General features: G+C 42.2%; 1 protein-coding gene across 1 annotated transcript in view; it reads right to left on the bottom strand.

Annotated features, from left to right (window-relative positions):
- zdhhc5a (zDHHC palmitoyltransferase 5a) overlaps positions 1-23,759 on the bottom strand; it is a 46,382-nt gene that overhangs the window by 6,492 nt on the left and 16,131 nt on the right. The window contains exons 5-11 of the mRNA XM_075464108.1: positions 21,155-21,327; positions 19,427-19,529; positions 19,183-19,274; positions 18,565-18,691; positions 14,060-14,168; positions 13,841-13,950; positions 840-1,975 (exon numbers count right to left, since the gene is read on the bottom strand). Of these exons, the coding sequence (XP_075320223.1) occupies positions 840-1,975; positions 13,841-13,950; positions 14,060-14,168; positions 18,565-18,691; positions 19,183-19,274; positions 19,427-19,529; positions 21,155-21,327 (1,850 nt within the window). The remainder of the gene's footprint in view (positions 1-839; positions 1,976-13,840; positions 13,951-14,059; positions 14,169-18,564; positions 18,692-19,182; positions 19,275-19,426; positions 19,530-21,154; positions 21,328-23,759) is intronic.

Raw genomic sequence — 23,759 nt, 5'->3', positions numbered from 1 at the left:
GTAGCACAGTGGCATCACAACATTAATGACTTAATGAGCTGCCCAACTACATGCAGTACGATACAAGGTCATTCAATGGCTTTTGTCAGTTTCTTGTATGGCATTTTTGTCATACAGCCTTCATATATCACAAAAAACTGCCACTCAGACAGAGTAGATCTGGGCTTGTGTTACTGATAGTTATATGAAAAATATTTGTGATGAGCAGGAAAGGCTTGTCTTCCAGACTGAATATCATCTTCCAATGGCTGTATTTTTTTTTTTATAACTGCACTAACTGTCATGTTGATGGAAAAACTCTCAAAATGTTGCTCTGGAGATTCACACTAAATTTACAAGAAATTTTCACATTTGATGGAATAACAAAACATAATGAGACATTTGTGTGGTAAAAAAAACCTCTGGGATATACTAACAGCATAGGACAATGAGCAAGATGGAAAATCAATTAAGACAGAAACACACATCAATTTGGAACAGTCCTCATGCAAAATGTCAAATATGAAGAAGTTTTTCCACTCTGAATTGATGTTTTTTTTGTACCTCTAAATTCAAAACGCAAAAAGCTGTGAAGAGTCTACACAAATAATGAGAGCAAATGGAAGGGGATCATAATGCATAAGACAAAGACACAACAGTGACAAAGCTCACAAGTGAATGGAACATGAGCAAAGGGAAAAGAAGAAGAAACTCACAGGAAATCTGGCAGTAGGAAGAGGAGAGAAGGGAAGAAGAGGAGGAGGAGCAGGAGGAGCAATCAATCAGGTCGTCAAGCAGGTGGTTTTTTCAGTGTTAGCAGCAAACCAATCTTCCTGACAAAAGGTGAAAGTCATACTCACTTTGGCGCTTGTATTGCTCCTCCTCCTCCCATCCCTCTACCTCCTCTTCCTCCTGCACCTGCTGCATTTGCTCCAGCTGACGCAGAGGCCTTGCGGACCAGTCGATACTGCATTTCGGCAGCGGCAGCACTTGAGTAAGAAAGGGACTTGCCGAGAGGTGGAGGGTGCTGGGAGCGGGGTGGGTGGGTTGTAGAGGTGGATGAAGAGCCCAGGGGAGTGTCTGTGGAACGGGTGCGATAGGGGTACGCATGGTGGGGCTGTGCGTGGGGGGCAGCGAAGCGAGGAGGGTGGGAAGTGGAGGAGGAGGAGTGGTGGTGGTGATGATGGGAGTGGTGGTGGTGATGATGGGAGTGGTGGTGGTGATGGTGTGGGGTTGGTTGGGATGAGGAGGAGAGGGGAGCAGAGGCTTGACTGGCAGAAGGGATGCGAGTGCCAGGATGGGACTCGCCTAGCAGACGCTCTCTTTCTAGGGGAGGCGGCGGGGAGGAGGACGTGGAGGAAGAGGACCGATGGAGGAAGGAGGGGTGATGGTGGTGGTGCGAGGACCGATGGTGGTGATGGGGTGACTGGGAAGACTGGGATTGCATCTCAGCATCTCTCTGTTGTAACAGGAAGGGGGAGCTGTAGCTGACTGCTGCTGGTGTGCAGGGTCTCCCAGAAGGAACCTCAGGGGCTGCAGGAGCATTCACCACTCCTTTGTCAAAGTCATCACCACCTGCCAGTAAACTGTCATAGGACAGGCTCCCATTGCGAGAGGGGTGGTGAGGTGGGGGTGTCTGGTTAGCTAAGCTTTTGAAGCTGGCTGAAGTTGTGGTTGCTTCTGAGACATGGGCAGCACCTGCTGATGTGTGCGTTGAGCTGGAAGATCGTGATGCCACTCCTGAAAGGACGGTGGGATCTGAGAAGGAGGGGTATGAGCGCCCGCCGAGGGAGTAGCCAGGGATCCCGCCTCCTCCAACCTCTCTTATTACGTCCCTCCTCTCTCCTCCTACGACCCCTCCCACTCTTTCCGATGAAGCTTCCCTTCGGTCCAGGCTGGGCTGTGAGCGAAACCCAGGCTGCTGGCTGGCCTGGAGGAGGGATGAGGTGGAGGAGGAGGAGTCCCTGGCACTGCCAACACTCTCGCCTCGACTTAACTGAGGAGGTAGGAAAAGAGGGGGGGGAGGGGGGGGGGTAAAAGAGAAAGGGCAGAGGAAGAAACAAAAGGCTTAGCAATTAAAAGCAGAGAGCCTATTGGGAGTTAGACCATCACTTCTGCTGCACTATAACTCCCTCTAGTGTCAACATGCTGGCATAGTAACCTATGTTACCTACACTACTATGTTTTTTGGCTTACAGGTCAGTAGTGACAATATTAATATGTCTTATTTGACAAGAAGACCTTCAAAACAGTACTGAGATGAAGGAACTTGAAAAATTACGGAAAGACAAGGCTCAGCACAGATCCCATGCATCGAGTAGATAATGGTTCCCCGTCCAATCAACAGAACTTAATCAGTTTTTTTGCATTCATTTCACCTCAGGTTTTGTGATATATTGTGTCTTTGGAGCTTCCAATGGATTTTCATGGTTGGCTGAGGTCTCTATTCAGCTCAGTACACATGTAGCTTTGGCTGACTAACAATTTACAGTCAGCCAAAGCTGCAAGTGTACATGCACGTGACAATTTACAGTCAAGTGAAAAAGAAAGTAAACCCTCTTTCAATTCTGAGGTTTTATGTATCAGGACAAAATAAAAAATACATATCTCACCCACTTTTTAACAGGGACTAAAATAAGGTAAATATACATTTAGATGAGCAACAACACATGACATTTAACACAATTATTAATTTATTTAACAAAAATTTGAACCTAAATGCATAAACTTTTTTTCAGACGTTCTGCAGCTGCACTTTATTGTCCTATCGCATAACCCAATTTCAGCCTAGCTTTAGCTGTCAGATAAATGGATGCCTATTTGACTCTAGAACTACTTGGTATCCTGAGGAGTTCATGGTAGATCAGATAATAGCAAGGTGACCAGGTCCTGTGCCTGCATCTACAATCAATTTTTTTTTTTTGTTGATACAATCGATCACAGCATTCTATTACAGGGACTTGAACATGTTATTGGGATTAAAGGAACTGCATTAGGCTCGTTTTAGTCATATTTTCATTTATTATATAAATATGTATAGCTATGTGTAGCTCTGAATTTTGTTTGTCGTTTATCTAATTATATGTAATTTTAGTTTTAATCTAAACATTTGGAGTATCTGCTTTTTATTTACATTTCATTTTATTTTTTGACAATGTGCAGTGCAACCAGTAGAGAAGTGTACACAAAGAGGAACTGTTGGCACTGTCAAGGATTAGACGAGGAAATAAACATCCAATTCCGACTGAGATAAGAAAGCTGTACCGTGGATGCAGAGCTGGAGCAAAACTAAAGGCAAAGAGGCACAACAGGAGGTGGAGGTACAAGGCTTTTCTGCCCTCGGTGATTATGGGAAATGCTAACTCGCTAACAAACAAGTGTGATTAGCAAGAGGCACTTGTGCGGAACCAAAGGCTGTATAAGGAGAGCAGTTTGATCTGTCTGGCTGAACGACAACACAGCAGACTCGTGTGGACATACAGCCTTATGAGCGGATCGTGACCTGAGTACGAGCGGTAAGCGGAAAGGCGGGGGTATTATCCTGTTTTTTTTTTTATCCAGCATGGTCTATCTACAACCCACATACACACCTTGTGTACAAAGACTTCCTGTTACTACCAGATCTTTCAGGAAGTGGTCACCAGAGGCGAGTGATGCATTGAGAAACTGCTTTGATGTTACAGACTGGGCTGCACTGCTGGAGGAAGACGAAATGGACATTGACATGGACAGGAGGGTCAGCACCATCACCGACTACATTAACTTCTGTAGGGACACTGTGATTCCAGTCAGGACTGTAAGGTGCTATCCAAATAATAAACCATGGATCACCAGTGACATCAAAGACCTCCTGAACCAGAAAAAGAGGGCGTTCCAGAATGGGGATGGAGAAAGGCGGAGGAGTGTACAACAGGAGCTTAAAAAGACACTTCGTCAAGCTAAGGTGGAGTACAAGAAAAAGGTAGAGAGACAGCTGGAGAAAAAAATCATTAAGGAGGTGTGGAGGGGCATGAGGACAATCACTGGATACAGACTGAAGAACCACCCCCATCATGAGCTTCTAAGTCTGTGGAAGGTGATGTGGACAGAGCCAATACTTTCAAACAATATTACAACAGGCTTTTTCCACCTCTGCTGCTGCTCCTTCCACCCCAACCACTTCAGCTGCTTCCTCTATACTGCTTCCACTGCCCAGCTGTACTTCCACCTCAATGGCAACTCGCATTGCCAAGCCTCCTCCTCCACCTAATTGCACCTCCACCTCTGCAGCAGCTTCCACCACCAGGCCTCCTGAGCTAAGCTGCACCTCCACCAATGCGGCAGCTTCCACCACCAGGCCTACTGAGTCCAACTGCACCTCCACCTCTGAGGCAGCTTCCACCGCCAGGCCTCCTGAAGCCAGCTGCACATCCACCTCTGCGGCAGCTTCCACCACCAGGCCTACTGAGTTCAACTGCACCTGCACAAGTGCAGCAGCTACCACCACCAGGCCACCTGAGCCCAACTGCACCTTCACATTTGTGGCTGCTTCCGCCGACTGGCCTCCTCAGTCCAGATGCACCCCCACCCCCATCTCTATGATTGATACCAACATCACTCCTGTCACCATCCCTCCGCTACAAAATGGGCAGCTCCCTCTGTCTTTAACTACAGAGGAGTTTGGAGCTGAGCTCAGGAGACTTCAGTCAGGGAGGGCTGCAGTCCCAGATGGAGTCTATCCAAGGCTTCTGAGGGATTTCAGGAAGACCTTGGAGAAACTCCTTGTTCGTCGCATGAGATTGCAGGTTGCTGAGGATCTTGACCCCTCCTGGTTTGCCTACCAGAAAGACATAGGAGTGGATGCGATTCTGTACATTGTGCATCGGGCATTTGCCTGGTTCATATGTGAGAATCATGTTCTTTGACTTCTCCAGTGCCTTCAACACCATACGGCCTCCCATACTGAAAGACAAGCTTCTAGGTATGGGTGTGACCCCCTCCCTGACATCATGGATTATAGACTATCTGATTGTCAGACCACAGTATGTCAGGATGGGGAGATGTGTTTCTAGAACACTGGAATGCAGTACTGGGGCTCCGCAGGGTACTGTTTTGGCTCCTTTTGTTTTCACCCTATACACATTGGACTTCAGGTACAACTTGGAGATGGCTCAGATCCTTCAAGGACAGAGGAGCAGCTGCAGTGAGAGGCTCAGGAATGAAATGTTCGGGAGGTTCTTTGTCCCCACAGCCATAAGGCTTTTTAACAGTGACTGCTGAAATTTTTTTCTCAAATGTATTTATTTATGTATTTTTATTATTATTATTATTATTATTATTATTATCATTGTTGCTGTTGTTATTATTGGTTTAATATACAATCATTGTAAATATTTAAAAAAATAATAATAATTTTGAGCGAATTGACTAATTTTGAATTTCCCCCACTGGGAGATGAATAAAGTATTTTTCTATTTCTATTTATCTGATAGATTCCAGTTTGTTCTTGTAAATGAAAAAAATTAACAAACCAGTATAAATGTCATGGTTCCTTAGGGTTCTGTGCTTGGATCGATTCTTTTCACTTTATACGTGCTTCCATTAGGTAACATTATTAGACAGCACGGCATACATTTCCATTGCCATGCTGATGATACTCAGCTGTACTTATGTATGAAACAAGGTGAAACCAACAGGTTGGTCGCACTACAAACATGTCTTAAAGACATAAAGAACTGGATGACTCAGACCTGTTTGCTTCTAAATTCTAGGGCTGCAACGATTCGTCGACGTTGTCGACAAAAATCGATAATAGAAATAGTCGACAATGAATTCCATTGTCTACTATTGTCGCCAGACGTGTTTTTCCAACAGAGTGGGGCATCTTACTTAATTACAATCTCTGCCGAGAGTCGAGCGGTAACGTACACAGAAATGGTGGCGTCCAACACATTAGCTACACGTACCAAAACTTCTAAAGTTTGGGAGCATTTTTGCCTGGATACGGCAAATAAAAAGATTACTTGCAAGGTTTGCAAAGCAGACCTTGCGTATCACGGCAGCACCTCGGTGATGCACGAACATTTAAAGAGAAAGCCCGTTGAGCAGTTGGTAAGATTCAAGTAACATTCAAGCCAATACGTTTTGTTTTTGATGTACATTGTACATTTTATAAGTGTTTTTTCACTTTAAAAGAGAGCTTTAACGTTATGCCTGACTGTGCCTGACAAACGTATTTAAAACTAGAAATGCACTCAGAGAGTGCAGACCTCCGCCAAGGAAGCTTTGTCGCCACCTTGTGGCAGGTCGCAAGATTGCAGCACGAACAGACAAACATCCAGACAAACAAACCAACAGACTCGGGCGATCACATAACCTCCTGGGCGGAGGTAATTAAATGCATGCAGTCCGAAGAATAGAGCCACCATGGACCCCTTTCTGCAAAAGAAGCAGATGTGCACCCCGCAACAGGCGACTGCCCTCACTGAGTCAGTGTTGCATATACTGATCTATGATATTCAATTCAATTCAGTTTTATTTATATAGCGCCAAATACAACAAATGTCATCTCAAGGCACTTAAATAGTATAGTCCAATTCATTGTAATCATAATCATTTTCAAAATAATCAAATTCATTCATAGAGCCAATTCAAAAACAATTTCCTAGCTAAGGAAACCAACAGAAACTTCAGCCCAATCTCCCGTCCTGAGCATGCCTGAGGCGACTGTGGAAAGGAACGACTCCCTTTTAACAGGAAGAAACCTCTGGCAGAACCAGACTCAGGAAGGGTGGCCATCCGCCTCGACCAGCTGGGGTTTGAGAAGACAGAAAAGAGGGGAAAAAACACTGTAACACCATTCAAAGGATACCTGTTAGAACAGGGAAACGCGAGTTAATGACCACAATAATGACCACAATACATTATGTAAAATTAGGAAAGGTGTGACAGATAAGGCCCCCCAGCAGTCTAGGCCTATAGCAGCTTAACTATTGGATGTTTCGGGATCACCTGAGCCATCCCTAACTATAAGCTTTATCAAAAAGGAAAGTTTTAAGCCTAGTCTTTAAGGTAGAGAGGGTGTCTGCTTCCCGGACATGAAGTCATCTTTGGACCCGAGTGCTTCAGGGAGAAATTGTCTAGCTATATAATTATTCTAGATAGTATTTCCTTGGCTTCTCGTACTACAGTGAGGAACCTTGGAGTTATATTTTACCAGAATTTATCATTTGATGCACATATAAAACAGGTTTCTGGGATTGCCTTCTTTCCCCTTCGTAATATATTGCCAAATTTGGAACATCCTGTCTGAGAGTGATGCAGAAAAACTAGCCCATGCATTTGTTACTTCAAGATTGGACTACTGTAATTCTTTATTATTGGGCTCTCCCACATATTCTCTGAAAAGCCTTCAGTTGATCCAAAATGCTGCAGCCAGAGTTCTGACGAGAACAGGAGAGGTCATATTTCTCCAGTTTTAGCTTCTCTTCATTGGCTCCCTGTTAAATTCAGAATAGAATTTAAAATTCTTCTCCTCACATATAAAGCTCTTAATGACCGAGCTCCATCATATCTTAAAGATCTCATTATAAGATATTTTCCCAACCGAGCACTTCGCTCCCAAACTGTAGCTTTACTTGTGGTTCCCAGAGTTTCTAAAAGTAGAATGGGAGACAGAGCCTTCAGTTATCAGGCCCCTCTCTTGTGGAACCAGCTGCCAGCATATGTCCGGGAAGCAGACACCCTCTCTACCTTTAAGACAAGGCTTAAAACTTTCCTTTTTGACAGAAAATATAGTTAGGGTTTTTTATTTTTTATTTTAAACCTGGACCTTATTTCTGGCATAAAATACGTTCATCTACTCACCGATAACAGTTTGGTGAAAGTCGGCGTCCTTCGGAAGATATTTAGACCACTCAAAACCCGCGTATATCCATATAAAGGTAGTGAACAGAGCATGGACAATACAGACTCTAAATAAGGCATTATCTGTCTTTTATCTGTCTGCCGCTGCAGCACAGCTTATTTACTCTGTGCTCTGTGACAGTCGGCTAACTTCACACAGAGTTTGCTAGTTCTGTACAACATGAGAGGATATTTATCAGACTTTGACGATGTGGACGACAACTTTAAGTACGATGGATATCCTGACTTGAATGAATGAGCTGTGCTGCAGTGGCGCGCGGCGATGAAGTCATCCCACTAGAAACGTGTAGAAAGTAGGCATAGGCCGGTTACCCGTTTCAAGGTATACCACGTTATGAAAAGTCAAGGTTTCAAAGCCACAAAAATTTTCTGTCATACCGTGCTATATAAAACCGATCTATTATTATCATTATCATTGCATCCTGAAAGGCAACGACAATTCCCAAGTGTGTCCACTGAAGCACACCATTTTATAAAGAACAAAGAAAAGGTAACACAATACACTTAAAAGTTCTATAACAATATTCTAAGTACTATAACAGACTATCGTGGTGATAACACATGGAACATAATGCATACCTATTGAAATTTCAACTTCAGTAGGCTCATCATGTAAGCTATTATGTAAGTAATGGGTGAGAATGCTGATCATTGATGACAGTGCTACTCTTCCTGCTCTTAACGGGGGCATTGTTTCCTTCTCCACTTTCGTCGTTGTAGTGTAGTTAGCGGAAGTGTTTTTACTTTACAATTAGAACACAATTATTTATGTTCTGATCTTGAGCCACAGGTTAAGTGCTTGCATTTATTTTCATTTTGTGTTGGTTTTTTTCCACTAAAAATAATTCAAACTTGTGACTTGAGTTGCAGGTTTAGCTTTAGTTAAAGGACAGATGACATTTTTTTTTTATTTAGAAAGAATTCATAATTTTTTTTATCATTTATTTTAAATACATATTTACTAATGTCCAGCATGTTCTATTGTTTAAAAATAAAAGACTGTTCAATGGAAAAGTTTTTTATTTTTCTTGTTTTTAAATACAGACATTCAAAATACACATTTTAGAGCTGCAATCATAATACCGTGAAACTGTGATATTTTTGCCTAAGGTTATCATACCGTCAGAATCTCATACCGGCCCATTTCTAGTAGAAAGCCCCCTATAAGCCCCCCAATAGCCATAACAACAACATGGCAGCTATGAGCTAACAGTGCAATAGTACGCGTTCATTCATTCATTCGTCTTAAAGTATTGGTGAAATAAAGACAGATAATGCCTTATTTAATGCTGTATTTTCTATGCCCTGTTCACTCCCGTTATATGGAAATACGCAGATCTTGAGTAATTTAAATATCTTCCGAAGGACACTGACTTTCACCAAACTGTTATCGGTGAGAAGATTAATGTATTTTATGCCAGAAATAAGGTCCAGGTATAAAAAAAAAACAAAAAACGTATTCTTTAAGCTGCTATAGATCTATTCTGCTGAGGGGCCTCTTATGTCACACCTTTCCTCACTTTGCTCTTTTTCACCCCGTTTCATTTCTCAAATGACATTATGTACATTTAGCATTATTGTTGTCATTAAAGGGATAGTTCGCCTCTTTTGACATGAAGCTGTATGACATCCCATATTAGCAACATCATTTATGAACATTGACTTACCCCCTGCTGCGTCCTGTGAGCCGAGTTCCAGCCTCGTTTTGGAGTTGACGAAGGTAGTCCGGCTAGTTGGCTGGGGACACAAAAATAAAGCGTCTTGCTTCTCAAAACAATATGCGTTCAAAAGAGTGATACATTTGCATCACAAAATCGTTGTCCAGGAAAAAGTCAGACCTCACATCGCTTGGCGCTATTTTTGCCTCCCTTGATATCAATGCATCCAATGTAAACTGTGCAGACCGAAGAGCAGACCGAGCAGTCCCCTGCTTCTGAGCAGTAAACACCGTAACATGTGCGGCTATCGCTAGGTGGCTGGATGCATTGATATCAAGGAAGGCAAAAATAGCGCCAAGCGATGTGAGGTCTGACTTTTTCCTGGACAACGATTTTGTGATGCAAATGTTTTACTCTTTTGAACGCATATTGTTTTGAGAAGCAAGACGCTTTATTTTTGTGTCCCCAGCCAACTAGCCGGACTACCTTCGTCAACTCCAAAACGAGGCTGGAACTCGGCTCACAGGACGCAGCAGCGGGTAAGTCAATGTTCATAAATGATGTTGCTAATATGGGATGTCATACACCTTTCATGTCAAAAGAGGCGAACTATCCCTTTAACTTATGTTTCCCTGTCTCAACAGGTATCCTTTGAATGGTGTTATGGTGTTCAGGCCACCCTGAATTGGACTAATTTTGAATTTAATTAATTGGATTTGATTATGATTACAATGAATTGAATTCCAATTGGCTTGAATTGGATTGTATTATGGAAGTGCCTTGAGATGACATTTGTTGCTAATTTGGCGCTAAAACTGAATTGAATTGCGAAACAAAACCAATCATCATCCCTCCATCACTGTCCTTGCATGCTGTCTTGTGCTTACATAAAATGTTTGCTTATCTCCAAACATGGTGCTGTACATTACACAAAATATCTCCAAACTAGTCTTGTCTGTCCAGATAACATTGGGCCTCGTGCAAGAACATTTTCGTATTTTTATTCTAAATTTCTCTCACTTTTATCGTACGAAGGTCTCGTACGAACACACCACGTCAGATTCAACAAACGCTCTTAACTTCAGAAAAAGTGTGTAAACGACCTTCGTAAATGATGAATACCACCGGCATATTTAAGTGGACCTGTACGAGGATAGTAAATTTGCATACTCCACGCCCCAAAATAATACCATATAGGGCTACGCTTCCTCTATCCTGTGCCAGGAAGTGGTTGAGTCATGAAAATGGCATCGAGGCACAAAAAGAACAACTTTACGGGCTCTGAGATTGAAGTTCTGCTTTCAGAGATCCAAAAAGGAAAATCTGCCATTTTTAGCAGCGTCAGCAGTGGGATTACGGGACCTGCTAAAGCGAAGAAATGGGAAGTTATTTTGAGTGCTGTTAAGTCCGTGTCACCTGTAGTTTATAATGTTACTGAAATAAAGAAGAAATGGTTTGATATGAAAATGGCTTAAAAAAAATTACTCCTCCTGTGTCGATGACTGCAACTAAAGCCGTGCAATCCATTGTTGCCTCATCATGATGGCACTTCGATGGGGCGGTCCATGAGGGGGGTCTTCTGACATGTTGTCTGCCTGGGCTCGTTTAGTTAGCGGGAGACCCTCGTTCATGGCAATATTGTGCAAAACACAGCCTTCTCTGGGCTATTGAGCAGTTTGCTCCCCGCTCTATTGCTCTGATTATGTTTGGCATTATCTGGTTCCAGCCATGGCATTAAAGTTCCTCTTAATTTGTACTTGTTCGACAGCGGTGTATGGGAATTTGACGTATCATGGGTGATAAACTGATGAGAGTTTTGATGACCAAGGGGAACGCACGCCTCACAGAGGACTGGGACACACCCGATCTGTCTCCAATGTCCCTCTGAAAGGTTTCCGTGGCCAAAAATCGAAGGGTGGTGAGGACCTGGACGTGTGGTGGAATTGGGTTTGATCAGCGTGTTTCTCTATGGAGTTGTAGCTCAAGCAAGCTGCATATTTGCAGCAGCACAGTCCTTGATAATCTAAATCACAATCTAAGCCGTTCGTCTGTATCCGCAAGGATATCTACAGTCTCGGAACAAACACTCTCTTCTAAGAGGCTGACGCGCTAAGGCATCCAAAAGGAGTAAGTCAGCCGCTGGTTACACTTCCCATTGACTTTTTTACATACAGAGTCATATTAACCTTCAATGAGTGCATAATTTAAAGCTGCAGTCTGCAACTCTTTTTCAAGCATAATGCCTGGAACTGTCCGGGGATTCTGAAAGTAGTACATTAAATACCCCACTACAAAAAAAAAAAAAGAGTTCTCTAGGTCCCCTATATGTCCCGCTTGGTCCCTCCAAAGCCAGCAGGTTTGTTTACAAAATTGCAGACCGGACCGGTAAAAGGTAACCAATCAGGTTACGAGCTGGGCTCTGCTGCCTGTCAATCACCGATTGTGCACGCGCGATACAAGGTAGGCTCGTCCCCAAGCTTATTTATCTAGACTATTGAACTTCATTACGGGCTAGTCTACTTACTGTGTCTTCCATGATCGCAAATGACAGGTGAGTTGATGAATGAGGAGTCGTGTACGCGCAACTGGCGTGCACGTAGACGTGCATTTAGACGTGCACGAGTTCTCATGTGTTTTGATGGGGCGGGACAGGAAGTTGAATAACTTTTTATTTTTCGGTTAAAAATTAAGCATTTCTTGCATTTTGCGACTACGGAGGTCACCATTTTCAACTTCAAGCGTTCTGATAGATCATGTAAACTCTTAAAATGCCAAAAATTAGGACTTTACGTATGACAACAACAAATCCTGCAGACTGCAGCTTTAAGTCAAACAGAATAATGTCAACATAATTATGGGGTATAATGTATATATCTATTTATGATATCTTCAAAGTGATTAAATATACAATCTATTAGTTAAGTAAAGTTTATTTGGATAACAGCAGACTATTTTATGAAACTCCTACGACAGGTCTGGATCATTCGTAAATTCTGTTCGTACCAGAAAGAAAACTCAAAATACGAAAAAATGGTGAATGTGCAAATTCTCTTAAATCACTCGTACACACGACTTAAGAACAAATCTGTTCATACAAACAGTTGTTGCATGAGGCCCATTGCTCCAGAAGTTTTGTTCAGATGCAACTTTGCAAATGTTAGCTGTGCTGCCATATTCTTTTTAGAAATAAGAGGCTTTCCCCTGCAACCCTTCCAAACAAGCCATACTTTAACATTTAACGTAACAAACTGAGGCCTGTATATATTGAGATGAAGCTTGTTGCTTTTTAATGCCTTTTTTTGTGAGAGTTGCGAGGTCTGACCTTAAGATGACCTACCTGGAATGCTCAGTCCTGGAAAGACTGACATGTTTTGGATGTTCTACTCTCATTAATCTTTCTCACTGTAGAATGAATGAGTGACAGACAAACAGTTGCTTCTCTAAGATGATTGCTGATGTCTTTCCTCTTTGACATTGTGACATCTGAATGCTCCAGACCAGATTTTATAGAGGTTTTCGTCCATTTTCTTAAAATAATAATGACATAATAATGTCATGTGTTGTTGATTGATCTCTTTGTACATCAAATACTTCAAATTAAACTCTAAGATATCAAAAGGTGTATTTTAGAATGTTACTGAAACAGCAAATGTGCAAAAATGTGTATAATGAGAAATTTAAATTACACATTACTGAGTTACACATTTCTATTAGATATGTAAAACAATATGAAGATGGAAACAAACTAAAAAGGAATTATGGGATAAGGAGGGTTAGTATTTGATCAGGTGGGAGAATCTGGAACAGATGTGGGCGCAAATACTAAGTAGATCCAATGACACCAAACCTGTTACAATGATTTGATTTGCTCTTGATTTGAGAAAAAAAAAAATCCCTCATTTGAATAGAGATTTACTGTTATCCTACTCAATCAATACAGTTCTGCCAAGAAAGATTCATCTAGTCAGTAACTAAGGTTCTTTTAGTATTTGACCCATGTCCAGAGCAAACCAAAAGGCACATGAAAAAAGTTCAAAGTAAGGACAATAAGGGGAAAGGCTTTTAGAACAATCACTTACTGATACTGATCAACAGTAAGCCACTGAGAAACCAAACCAAGATGGCCAACAGGAAATCAAAAGAAAAAAAACATGGAGATTAATTAAAGAGATAAAAGAAGCAGATGCAGGGACAAATGGAACAGAAAACAAACACACCATTTTCTCTCTTTATATATAAATGTGCTCTCTAAACTCTGTATACCTCCTGGCTATCTCTGTTGCGTGTGGGAACATTACCTGGTTAGCATAAGCATGAGTGAGTGCTGTGTGGTTCTTGCCCGGGCTAAAAGTGGGCCTGTACTTGTACATAGTGGGGGTAGGAGGTGCTTTATTCAGCAGACTGCACTCTGCAGGAGAATGGAAAGACAGTGAATTGTAAACATGGGTCAGTGAAAAATCAACACAGAATCAGATTTATGTCTAAAACTATTGTATTACATGAATCCAAAAGTTTACCCTCTGTGTTACCCCTGGTGATTCCGGGGTAACGCAGCTCTGGTTTAGGAGGAGGAGGAGGTTCAGCATCACATGACTGACTCTCCATCATCTCAAGACTGGACTTGGACTGGAAAGAAGGAAGATTACATAAAAATCAGGAACATAAATTTCAAGACTCAATCACTTGACTAATATGTAGGCACCTTTTTACTACTTCATACTGTAAGTAAAAGTTAGAAAAGAATAATTCTAAGAAATGCTGGTCAGCTTGCCAGCTGATATTCAAGGAAGTGAAAAATGAACGTAAAACAAAACTACAACCGGAAAAAAATAACTTTGTCACCAATCTGTGAGTAATGACCAAAACTATTTGTAGGAGCCATGAATTACTAGGTGTTTTTCTATTATTTAGGTGAATGGATATTGCTTTTCTTTTCATGTTTTTTGTTTTGGTTATAGTATAATTTATTATGTGGTTATATTGAGTAGGGGAATAGCGGGTCACATGCTTATGGACAGGGATTTTAGTTTTATCATTGTGATTACTTTGAGTTTGTGCACTTGATCATGAGTTGATCATCTCTTTTTTTGGTAATAAAAGGTTAAACTTATTAAATCCCCGTGAAGTCTTTCAGTCTCTCAGCGACTCATTTGTTCCTTGAAGTCGCTACACTATTTATTCAGCTATCCACAGATGCATTATATTACCAAAAGTATTCACTCACCTACCCAAATAATTAAATTCAGGTGTTCCAATCACTTCCATGGCCACAGGTGTATAAATTTAAGCACCTAGGCATGCAGGCTGCTTCTACAAACATTTGTGAAAGAATGGATCGCTCTCAGGAGCTCAGTGAATTCCAGCGTGATACCGTGATAGGATGCCACTTGTGCAGTTCAGTTGCTAAATTTCTTCGCTACTAAATATTCCACAGTCAACTGTCAGTGGTATTATAACAAAATGGAAGCGATTGAGAACGACAGCAACTCAGCCACAAAGTGGTAGGCCACGTAAAATGACAGAGTGGATGCTGAAGCGCATAATGAGCAGAAGTCGCCACTTCTATATATATATATATATATATATATATATATATATATATATATATATATACACATACATACATATATACACTGCTCGAAAAAATAAAGGGAACACCTAAACAACACAATGTAACTCCAAGTCAATCACACTTCTGTGAAATCAACCTGTCTAGTTCGGAAGCAACACTGATTGTGAATCAATTTCACCTGCTGTTGTGCAAATGGAACAGACATCAGGTGGAAATGAGAGGCAATTAGCAAGACAACTCCTATAAAGGAGTCGTTCTGCAGGTGGTGACCACAGACCATTTCTCTTTTCCCATCCTTTCTGGCCAATGTTTTGGTCACTTTTGCCTTTCGTCAGTGCTCTCACCCTTAGAGGTAGCATGAGGCGGTGTCTACAACCTACAGAAGTTGCTCAGGTAGTGCAGCTCATCCAGGATGGCACATCAATGCGAGCTGTTGCAAGAAGGTTTGCTGCGTCTTTCAGCACAGTAGCGATGACGAGATGAAGCCTCATGAAGCACTGAAGCTTCCCATCCGAGTAGTTCAAAAATGGGCCGAAGCTTCATGGCGCTTCATTTGCTCGACTGCCCATCAAGCGGACAATAAATGTAAAGCAGGTGGTGATTGAAATGTCAACGTGGCTTCACTATTGGTGTGTTTCCACTATGCAGTCCGCATGGGCGTCAGTTTGATTTCAGAAGTGCTGGGGACAATTACCATAAACCTGAGTAAGGTTTGAAAACTGCTGGGTACAAGCAAGGCCCATTACTTCCGAATTGAGGTTTCATGATAAATAATAGGCATTGCATTAGATGATGCGTATTGACGCGATATTGTCCCCATATTAAAAGTTAAAAACCGTCTGCGCGGTCTTGTTTATGCCGTCGGAAACATCCTGGGTTGGGACAAACTTAAGAGTAGGCCCTATTCGTATTTCAAAATCCGCATTTTAGTACAGGACACGATTTCGGTTATTGCACAGCCCTTGACACACCAACAAATCTCAGACAAACCTCGACTAAGCAAGAGCGCATCAGGACACGTAGCCTGGCTACAAACAGCCCTTGCCCTGACAAAGTTTTCAAACATTGCCAGGCTATGAAACGACAGGCAAGAGTGAACGAGCAGCAACCCCTCTGTGAAATAAGTTTTCATTCATTGTCTATCTGGCCTGATATGCATCATAAACACTGACGAATCTTCACCTGCAACACCAGCGACGTCTTTCATCGCTCGTTACACTGTAACAGACTGCAGACCGCAAGCGCAGTGTGTGGGAGTGGAGCGGATTCAACATAGTTGCTATTCAGCAATGGGGGCTGATCGCAAGCGCATTCATACAAGGAGAGTGAAAGCAGAGCGGATCAAATAGTCTTTGGTTAGGAGAATGCCATGATATAAAATTATAGTTTTTAGGAAAGCAGAGTAGTCTGTTACATGCATGATGCACAGACTGGTCAAATCAATACATCTACATTTGTTATAGCCAAGCTTGGAGGTGGTTTGAAATTATGGATGTTATTTGCTGTTATTTCCTATTTATTTACGCTTCGGCACACACTCCGCCCACCCCTGAGGGTCCCCTTTGTACAGTGGGAACGCAAGCTGACCCCAAAGCGACCCGACCCGACCCGTACTGGACTGCATAGTGGAAACAAGGCTTATGTTGTCCACCATAATAGTAATATATATAATTTTTTTTTATTATATTCAATATATATGCTATTTATTCTGTGTTATTGTAGCTATGCTACAATAGCCTCCCTATGGGATTAATTAAGTATTTCTATTCCGTTTCAAATAATTATTATTTTGTGCCTGCCTTATTAGGATTATCAGCAGATTAAGAGATCAGCTCAAAATGCTCCCAGACAGGAGAAAATCTCCTCTTTCTGGCTGGCTCCATAAAAAAAGGGCAGCTAGCTATGAACAACAAGTTTGCATAAGGTTCTAAATCCACACAATGTGAGGGTAGATCCATTGCGTTTTGCTGGCGCTTATATTTCAAATTACGTGCAAAACCTTCCTGAACCGGTCACGTGGTACAGCCAGTTCGCGAGGCCTCGAATGTCATCGACACACGCCTCGATATGCGCTTCACAAAATACATCCTGAATTACTCAACACGCACTTTGAAACCTCGACACGGATGGACACATAACTACAGCACAGTGTTCAGAGCATGAAGGAGATACGAGGAGACAGGTGAGTACACCAGGAGACGTGGAGGGGCGCGTAGGAGGGCAACAACCCAGCAGCAGGACCGCTACCTCCTCTTTTGTGCAAGGAGCAACAGGAGGAGCACTAGCAGAGTCCTGCAAACTTACCTCCAGCAGGCCACTAATATGCATATTTCTGATCAAACTGTCAGAAACAGACTCCATGAGGGTGGTATGAGGACCCGACGTCCACAAGTGGGGCTTGTGCTTACAGCCCAACATCGTGATGGGCAATTGGCATATGCCAGAGAACACCAAGATTGGCAGATTTGACATTGGCGCCCCGTGCTCTTCACAGGTGGGCACATGTGACAGATGCTACAGAGTCTGGAGACGCCGTGGAGAACGTTCTGCTGCCTGCAACCTCCTACAGCAATAATAATTTTGATTTACATTGATCATTTTTATGTTATTTTTGTTCTCAACGCATTCCACTATGTGATGAATAACGATTTTCAACTGGAATACTTCATTTATTGAAATGTGTTATTTTAGTGTTCCCTTTATTTTTTTGAGCAGTGTATATATGTGTGTGTGTGTGTGTGTGTGTGTGTGTGTGTGTATATATAAAAAAGAATAAATGAGTGGTATCTTTTTGAGACTGACTGTCGTTTGATAAACATTATACATGAACAAATCATTAGAACTCTGTCTTACGTTTCTGTATTAGTCCTTTTAACAGGTACAGCTCAAGCTGCTGATTATTTCCCACCTGCAGTACAGCCTCGTCTCAGTGGCAAAGTTCCCTTTCAATTACCTGTACACTACTTTGTTGATCCATTTTGAACATTTTAAATAAGTAAACTGGAGATAAAGAACAGAATCTAGCTCCTGTGGTGAGAGGAAAGAATTCTGATATAACAATGTTCAATGAGTATTCATTTAAGTTTATCAATATTGTGTCTTTTAAAAGTTTCTTGTATTTTTTACAGATCAAACTTATCTTTTATGGATCTTCTTTCTGTCACCTTTCTTTCTAAATCATTAGCATGAGATATTGAATACCCCATATAAGTCATGCTGTGTTGTGTTTACTGATGCCACCTTGCAGGATTTCCAGAGATTGAATTTTCAAGTGCTTTTCAAGTGCTGCCATCTGGATCTGCCTATATGCAAAGTAATCAAGTGCAGATTTAAAGTTGAAGCACAGAATGGTTGCGTAACATTTGTTAACTAACCCCCACCCCCCTACCTGCCAAATGAATCACATAATGATAACAGGGTAGCATTTATGACACATCCTGCTTTTCTTACCCTGTGCAGGTCTCCCTGTATGCCATTGTCCAGTATTTTTGCCGCCAGCTGAGCCTCTGTCAGCTGAGGACGCAGAAATGGAGGCTGCACACTCACACTCTGCACACACTTTTTCCTGCCCAAGTACCTGCAGAGACACCACATTGTCAATACCAACCACTACACTTACACAAGTGTGTCAGACTAGAGACTCAGACGCAATTATACAATAAATGAGCACTGAAAGATTTTCTTTATCACCAGTGCAATTTACAAATATCAAACATTTCTTATGGTTGTAGGTTCCTAGAGGCAGCTAATAAATGTATCCACAGTAACATTAATGAAGCCTAATTCATTTAAGTCAACTGAACCAAATTTGAATATTTGAATTTCACAATTTACATTTAGGTTGTTTGCCTTCCATTTAGACAGTTCCATTTTGTTGTTTTGCGCATATGCAAACACACATTAACCAACTGAAATATTAGCAAAGCTGTTAATCAACATTAATTGGCTATTGCTGACATCATTGATCCTTGGTGGTATATGCTTCAACGAATAATGGCAACAAATGAGGAGCTGCTATGTTATGTAATATCTGAAACTAGTGAAATGAAAAAGAAAAATAACACTCACCTCGGTGCCTGTGAGCTGCAAAGGACATGAGAAACATTCTTCCAGCAGCCGTTGGTGAAAGGGTTAACACCCCCTCTGAACTTCCCTGTCACCTGAAGAAAAAGAAGACAAGGAGAGTTGCACATGAGGTGATAACTAAATAAAGTTCTCCAGTGCATTTACAACTACAGGACCTCTGTGACTAATCTGTAGGATCACTTTACCTGAGCCTGATGTATTCACACTGAAATAAAAAGTGATCTACCTGTTCATTGGTTGTCCTGCCTCTGGCCACTAGTACTATGTGGAAACCAGTGAGGCCTGCAACAGGGATGAAGAACAGGCCTGCAACACACATTACTGCCAGTCTGAAAGCACAAGGAGTCAAGGGATATTTCAAAATATTACATTCAACAAAAAAGGGTATCCTATTAGATTTCATGTAAGAGTGGCTATGGCATGTAACTAATTCTAAAGGTTAAATGGATAGTTTGGCCTGGTGGTTATATTAGATTACATTAGGCTAGGCAAATTACTTGTGTTAGAATGTTGACTAAATCATTCCATAGCACTCTATTAGACATTTGATACACACAAAATTTCAAAGAAACCTAACAGTCAGTGGGGTTACATGGCATTGAAATAATCGGATTAATGGGTAAATTACAATAAGACTGGTTATTAAGTTCATGTATACACCTTAGTTTGACGAAAAATTGGATCGGATTGGGTTACTCGCAGTCGGATTAAAGGAGAAGTTAGTTTTTTTTTTAAACCTGGACTTTATTTCTGGTATAAAATACGTTCATCGACTCACCGATAAGAGGGCTATCGGGGGCTTATAGGAGGCTTTCTACACATGCGTATAGTGGGATGACTTCATCGCTGCGCGCCGCTGTAGCACAGCTTATTTACTCCATGCTCTGTGACAGTCGGCTAACTTCATACAGAGTTTTCTACTGCTAGTTTTGTGCAAAATGGCAGAATATTTATCTATTATATTTATTTGACGATGTGTAGGACGACTTTGAGTACGATGGACGTCCGGAGTGAATGATCTGTGCTGCAGCAGCGCACGTCGATGACGTCATCCCACTAGAGGCGTGTGTAGAAAGCTTCCTACAACCCCCTCCCCATAGCCCCAGATAACAACAACATGGCAGTATGAGCTAACAGTGCAATGGTACGCGTTCCTTCATTCATTCGTCTTAAAGTATTGGTGAAATAAAGACAGATAATGCCTCAGAGGCTGTATTGTCAATGCCCTGTTCACTCCCGTTATATGGATATACGCGGATCTCGAGTGATCTAAATATCTTCCGAAGGACACCGACTTTCAGCGGCGTCCTTATTAGCCAACTGCTATCGGTGAGTAGATTAATGTATTTAATGCCAGAAATAAGGTAAAATAAGGAGAAAGAAAAACCGAACTTCCCCTTTAAGACCCCGAGATAACTCGGTTGATAGTTGCACTACACTGCGTTCTGTGCATGATCGAGATTTTTTCCTGGGGTCGTGACCCGGAAGTCGAACGAGACAATATTATTGTCGATGTTGCCGTCGTAAAAAGAAACAAACAACGAGATGGAGAATGCGCCGTTGTGCATCGCGTTTGTGCGAAAATCATGCTCATCACAAACGAAATGTAGAGGGACGTAGCTTCATCTCTCTCTTCGTTTGCTATCTTTCTCGAGTGCCTTTGTTGTTGGTGGTGAAGAGGTCAACCGGAAGAGGCTCTATTACCACTAGTTGAAATGGGTACAGCGCCACTTATCGTACCGTGGTATGATATGTTTTATGCCAAAGATTCCATTTATTCACCGCCACATATACTTGGATAATTGCCCTTGCCCAAATAAGGAGCATAATCCAACTATAGCTATAATAGAATTAATCTCATCATGTAGACCCACTGAGTTAATCTCATCATGTAGACCCACTGAGTTATTTGTATAAAATGGGGAGTAAAAATGCATGGGACATTAAAGGATACGTGACAATGGCGTGCAGGCGGTCCATGCTCTGCCGATGGTAGAGGATAAAGAGTAGGCCAAAGCCAAACACGGCCATGATGTGAGCCGTCAGAGACAGGAGGAAAAGGAAGAAGTAACGGTAGTTTCTCCTGCCGATGCAGTTGTTCACCCATGGACAGTGATGGTCAAAGTCCTACATAAAGAAAATTACGATTAAGACTGTGCAGATGGAGAGTTGGTCTGAAAGGCATTTGTTTGTATCAACAGTATACAATAATCAAAAATGTTTCTCTCATCTCTATATTACTGGTATTGAGACTGCATTTGTATTTTATTGTGAAAGACTGGCAGGGCCAACGCTGTGTGACGTTTTGCAAACAGATTCGGGGGAGCTGCACAGCAGTGTGCTTGTCCTCAATCACATCATTCTAATGGGATTAAAGGAACTACATTAGGCTGGTTTAAGTCATATATCTGATAGATTCCAGTTTGTTCTTGTAAATGAAGAATCTTCCTCACACTCCAGAGTAAGTCATGGAGTTCCTCAGGGTTCTGTGTTTGGACCGATTCTTTTCACTTCATACATGCTTCCATTTGGTAACATTATAAGACAGCATAGTATAGATTTCCATTGATATGTTGATGATACTAAGCTGTCCTTATTGATGAAACCAATAGTTTGGTCAGACTACTAGCATGTCTTGAATCCATAAAGACCTGGATGACTCAGAACTGTCTGCTTCTAAATTCAGACAAAACTGAAGTCGTTAACTTTGGACCAGAGCGCTTCAGGGAGAAATTGTCTAGCTATATAATTACTCTAGATGGCATTTCCTTGGCTTCTAGTACTACAGTGAGGAACCTTGGAGTTTTTTTTTTAATATATATTTTTTTAAACCAGAATTTATCATTTGACATGGTCCCTGTGCTGCTTCACTGCAGTTTTGTACAGGTGCCTGTACAAACGCACCTCCTAACTGAGCCTGGTCTCAAATTGGTCCATCTGGTTTGTCGTTCTCGGCGCAGCCAAGTTACAAAAATCGACTGGTGCACGACAACGCGCTGCGCCGTCTTTTCAAGGCAAGCGCCAGGCCTGAAACGTCATTTTGACGTCACGGGCCGCCACCGCCGTGAGCGACGCGTCAACTGTAAATCCACCTTAAGCCTCCTTCACATTAGCATAGAACAGATCCAATGTCCCAATCTCCACGTGTTGGACAGTCCACAGCCAGTCAGGCACAAGGACAGAGAGACGTGATTGAAATTCCCTGCGATAATAATGAATGCTTTAGGCACATGCCGTTGTAGTTGCCTTGATAGGATGTAAACAACAATGACGACGGTGTATGGGTTTTCTCTCGGCGCATAGAACGCACGGAAACCAACTGACAGCAGTTCTATGTCTGAACAGCATACCCTCTCCTTAACGGTTACATTCCGTAACCCATCGCTGATCGAAAAATAGGGTAATGCCTATTTACTCCGCCTATTGCTTGTTTTCATCTCTATCCGCTCGTGGTTGTGAAGCCAGGTATATCCACACAAGTCAGGTGTGTTGTCGTTGAGCAAGGAGTCAGACAGACGCATCAAACTGTTCTCCCTGTACAGCCGTTGGTTCCAAACAAGCGCCTCCAGCTCGTCACACTTGTTTGGGAGCGGGTTAGCATTTCCCATCAGCACCGAGTACAGAAAAGGCTTGTACCTTCACCTCCTGTTGTGCCTCTTTGCTTTTAACTTAGCCCCAGCTCTGCATCCACGGTACAGAAATATCTCTATGAAAATAAATAAAAATCTCAGAGCTTGTCAGACTTGCTGCAGAAAAGGCTGGCGTATAGCAACCGATGTGCATGGTATACGATAGCAACCAAATGCATGACAACTTCATGTCGTCCATGAAGATGAAATTAGGCCTGTGCTGTTCATGCAGGGGCACACAATGACTGGATTAATTTTGTTATTCAGGTAGTATGGGCTTGTCATTGTACCATTCACAAAGTATAGGGCAGTTCTGTACTGACTAGACACACCTGCCCACACTGTAACACCACCACCAAAGGCTCGTCTGGTATCAACAGTGGCTGATGCAAAGCGCTTTCCAACATCGTTGGCAACCATCATTTCTGCTCAACGTGAATCAACATTCATCAGCGAACAGCACTGAGTCCCACTGGTCTCTCGTCCAGCATAAATACTCCCTGGCCCATGCTAAACGATGACACATATGGCTGGTCGTGTGGTCAGGTACCACACCTAGGTCGTCTAGCTAGCATGCAGACCACACTGATGTAAACAGTTTCGAATGGTCTGACGTGACACTTGGGTGCCTCTCAACTCCCTTAGATGTGCCTGGAGTTGAGTGGCATTCATCATCCAGTTCCACAGAGCACTGTTCACAATGAAGCGGTCATCAGTGTGCAATGTGGCCAAAGGATGTCCACTTCTATGCCTTTCTGTGACTCTTCCAGCCTCTCTAGATCTCTGTTGCAACCTGCTGATGACACTTTGTGACACTCTTAGCTTAGTGGCCACATTCATTTGAGAACATCCTGTTTGAAGCCTCGCAATGACAAGGTACTTGATCAATGGTTAGATGTCGTTTTGGTCTTGTCAAAATGTGAACAGCAT

Source organism: Odontesthes bonariensis, chromosome 4 (assembly GCF_027942865.1).
Source record: "Odontesthes bonariensis isolate fOdoBon6 chromosome 4, fOdoBon6.hap1, whole genome shotgun sequence".
Taxonomy (NCBI): domain Eukaryota; kingdom Metazoa; phylum Chordata; class Actinopteri; order Atheriniformes; family Atherinopsidae; genus Odontesthes; species Odontesthes bonariensis.
This window is presented reverse-complemented; position numbering and strand designations above follow the sequence as displayed.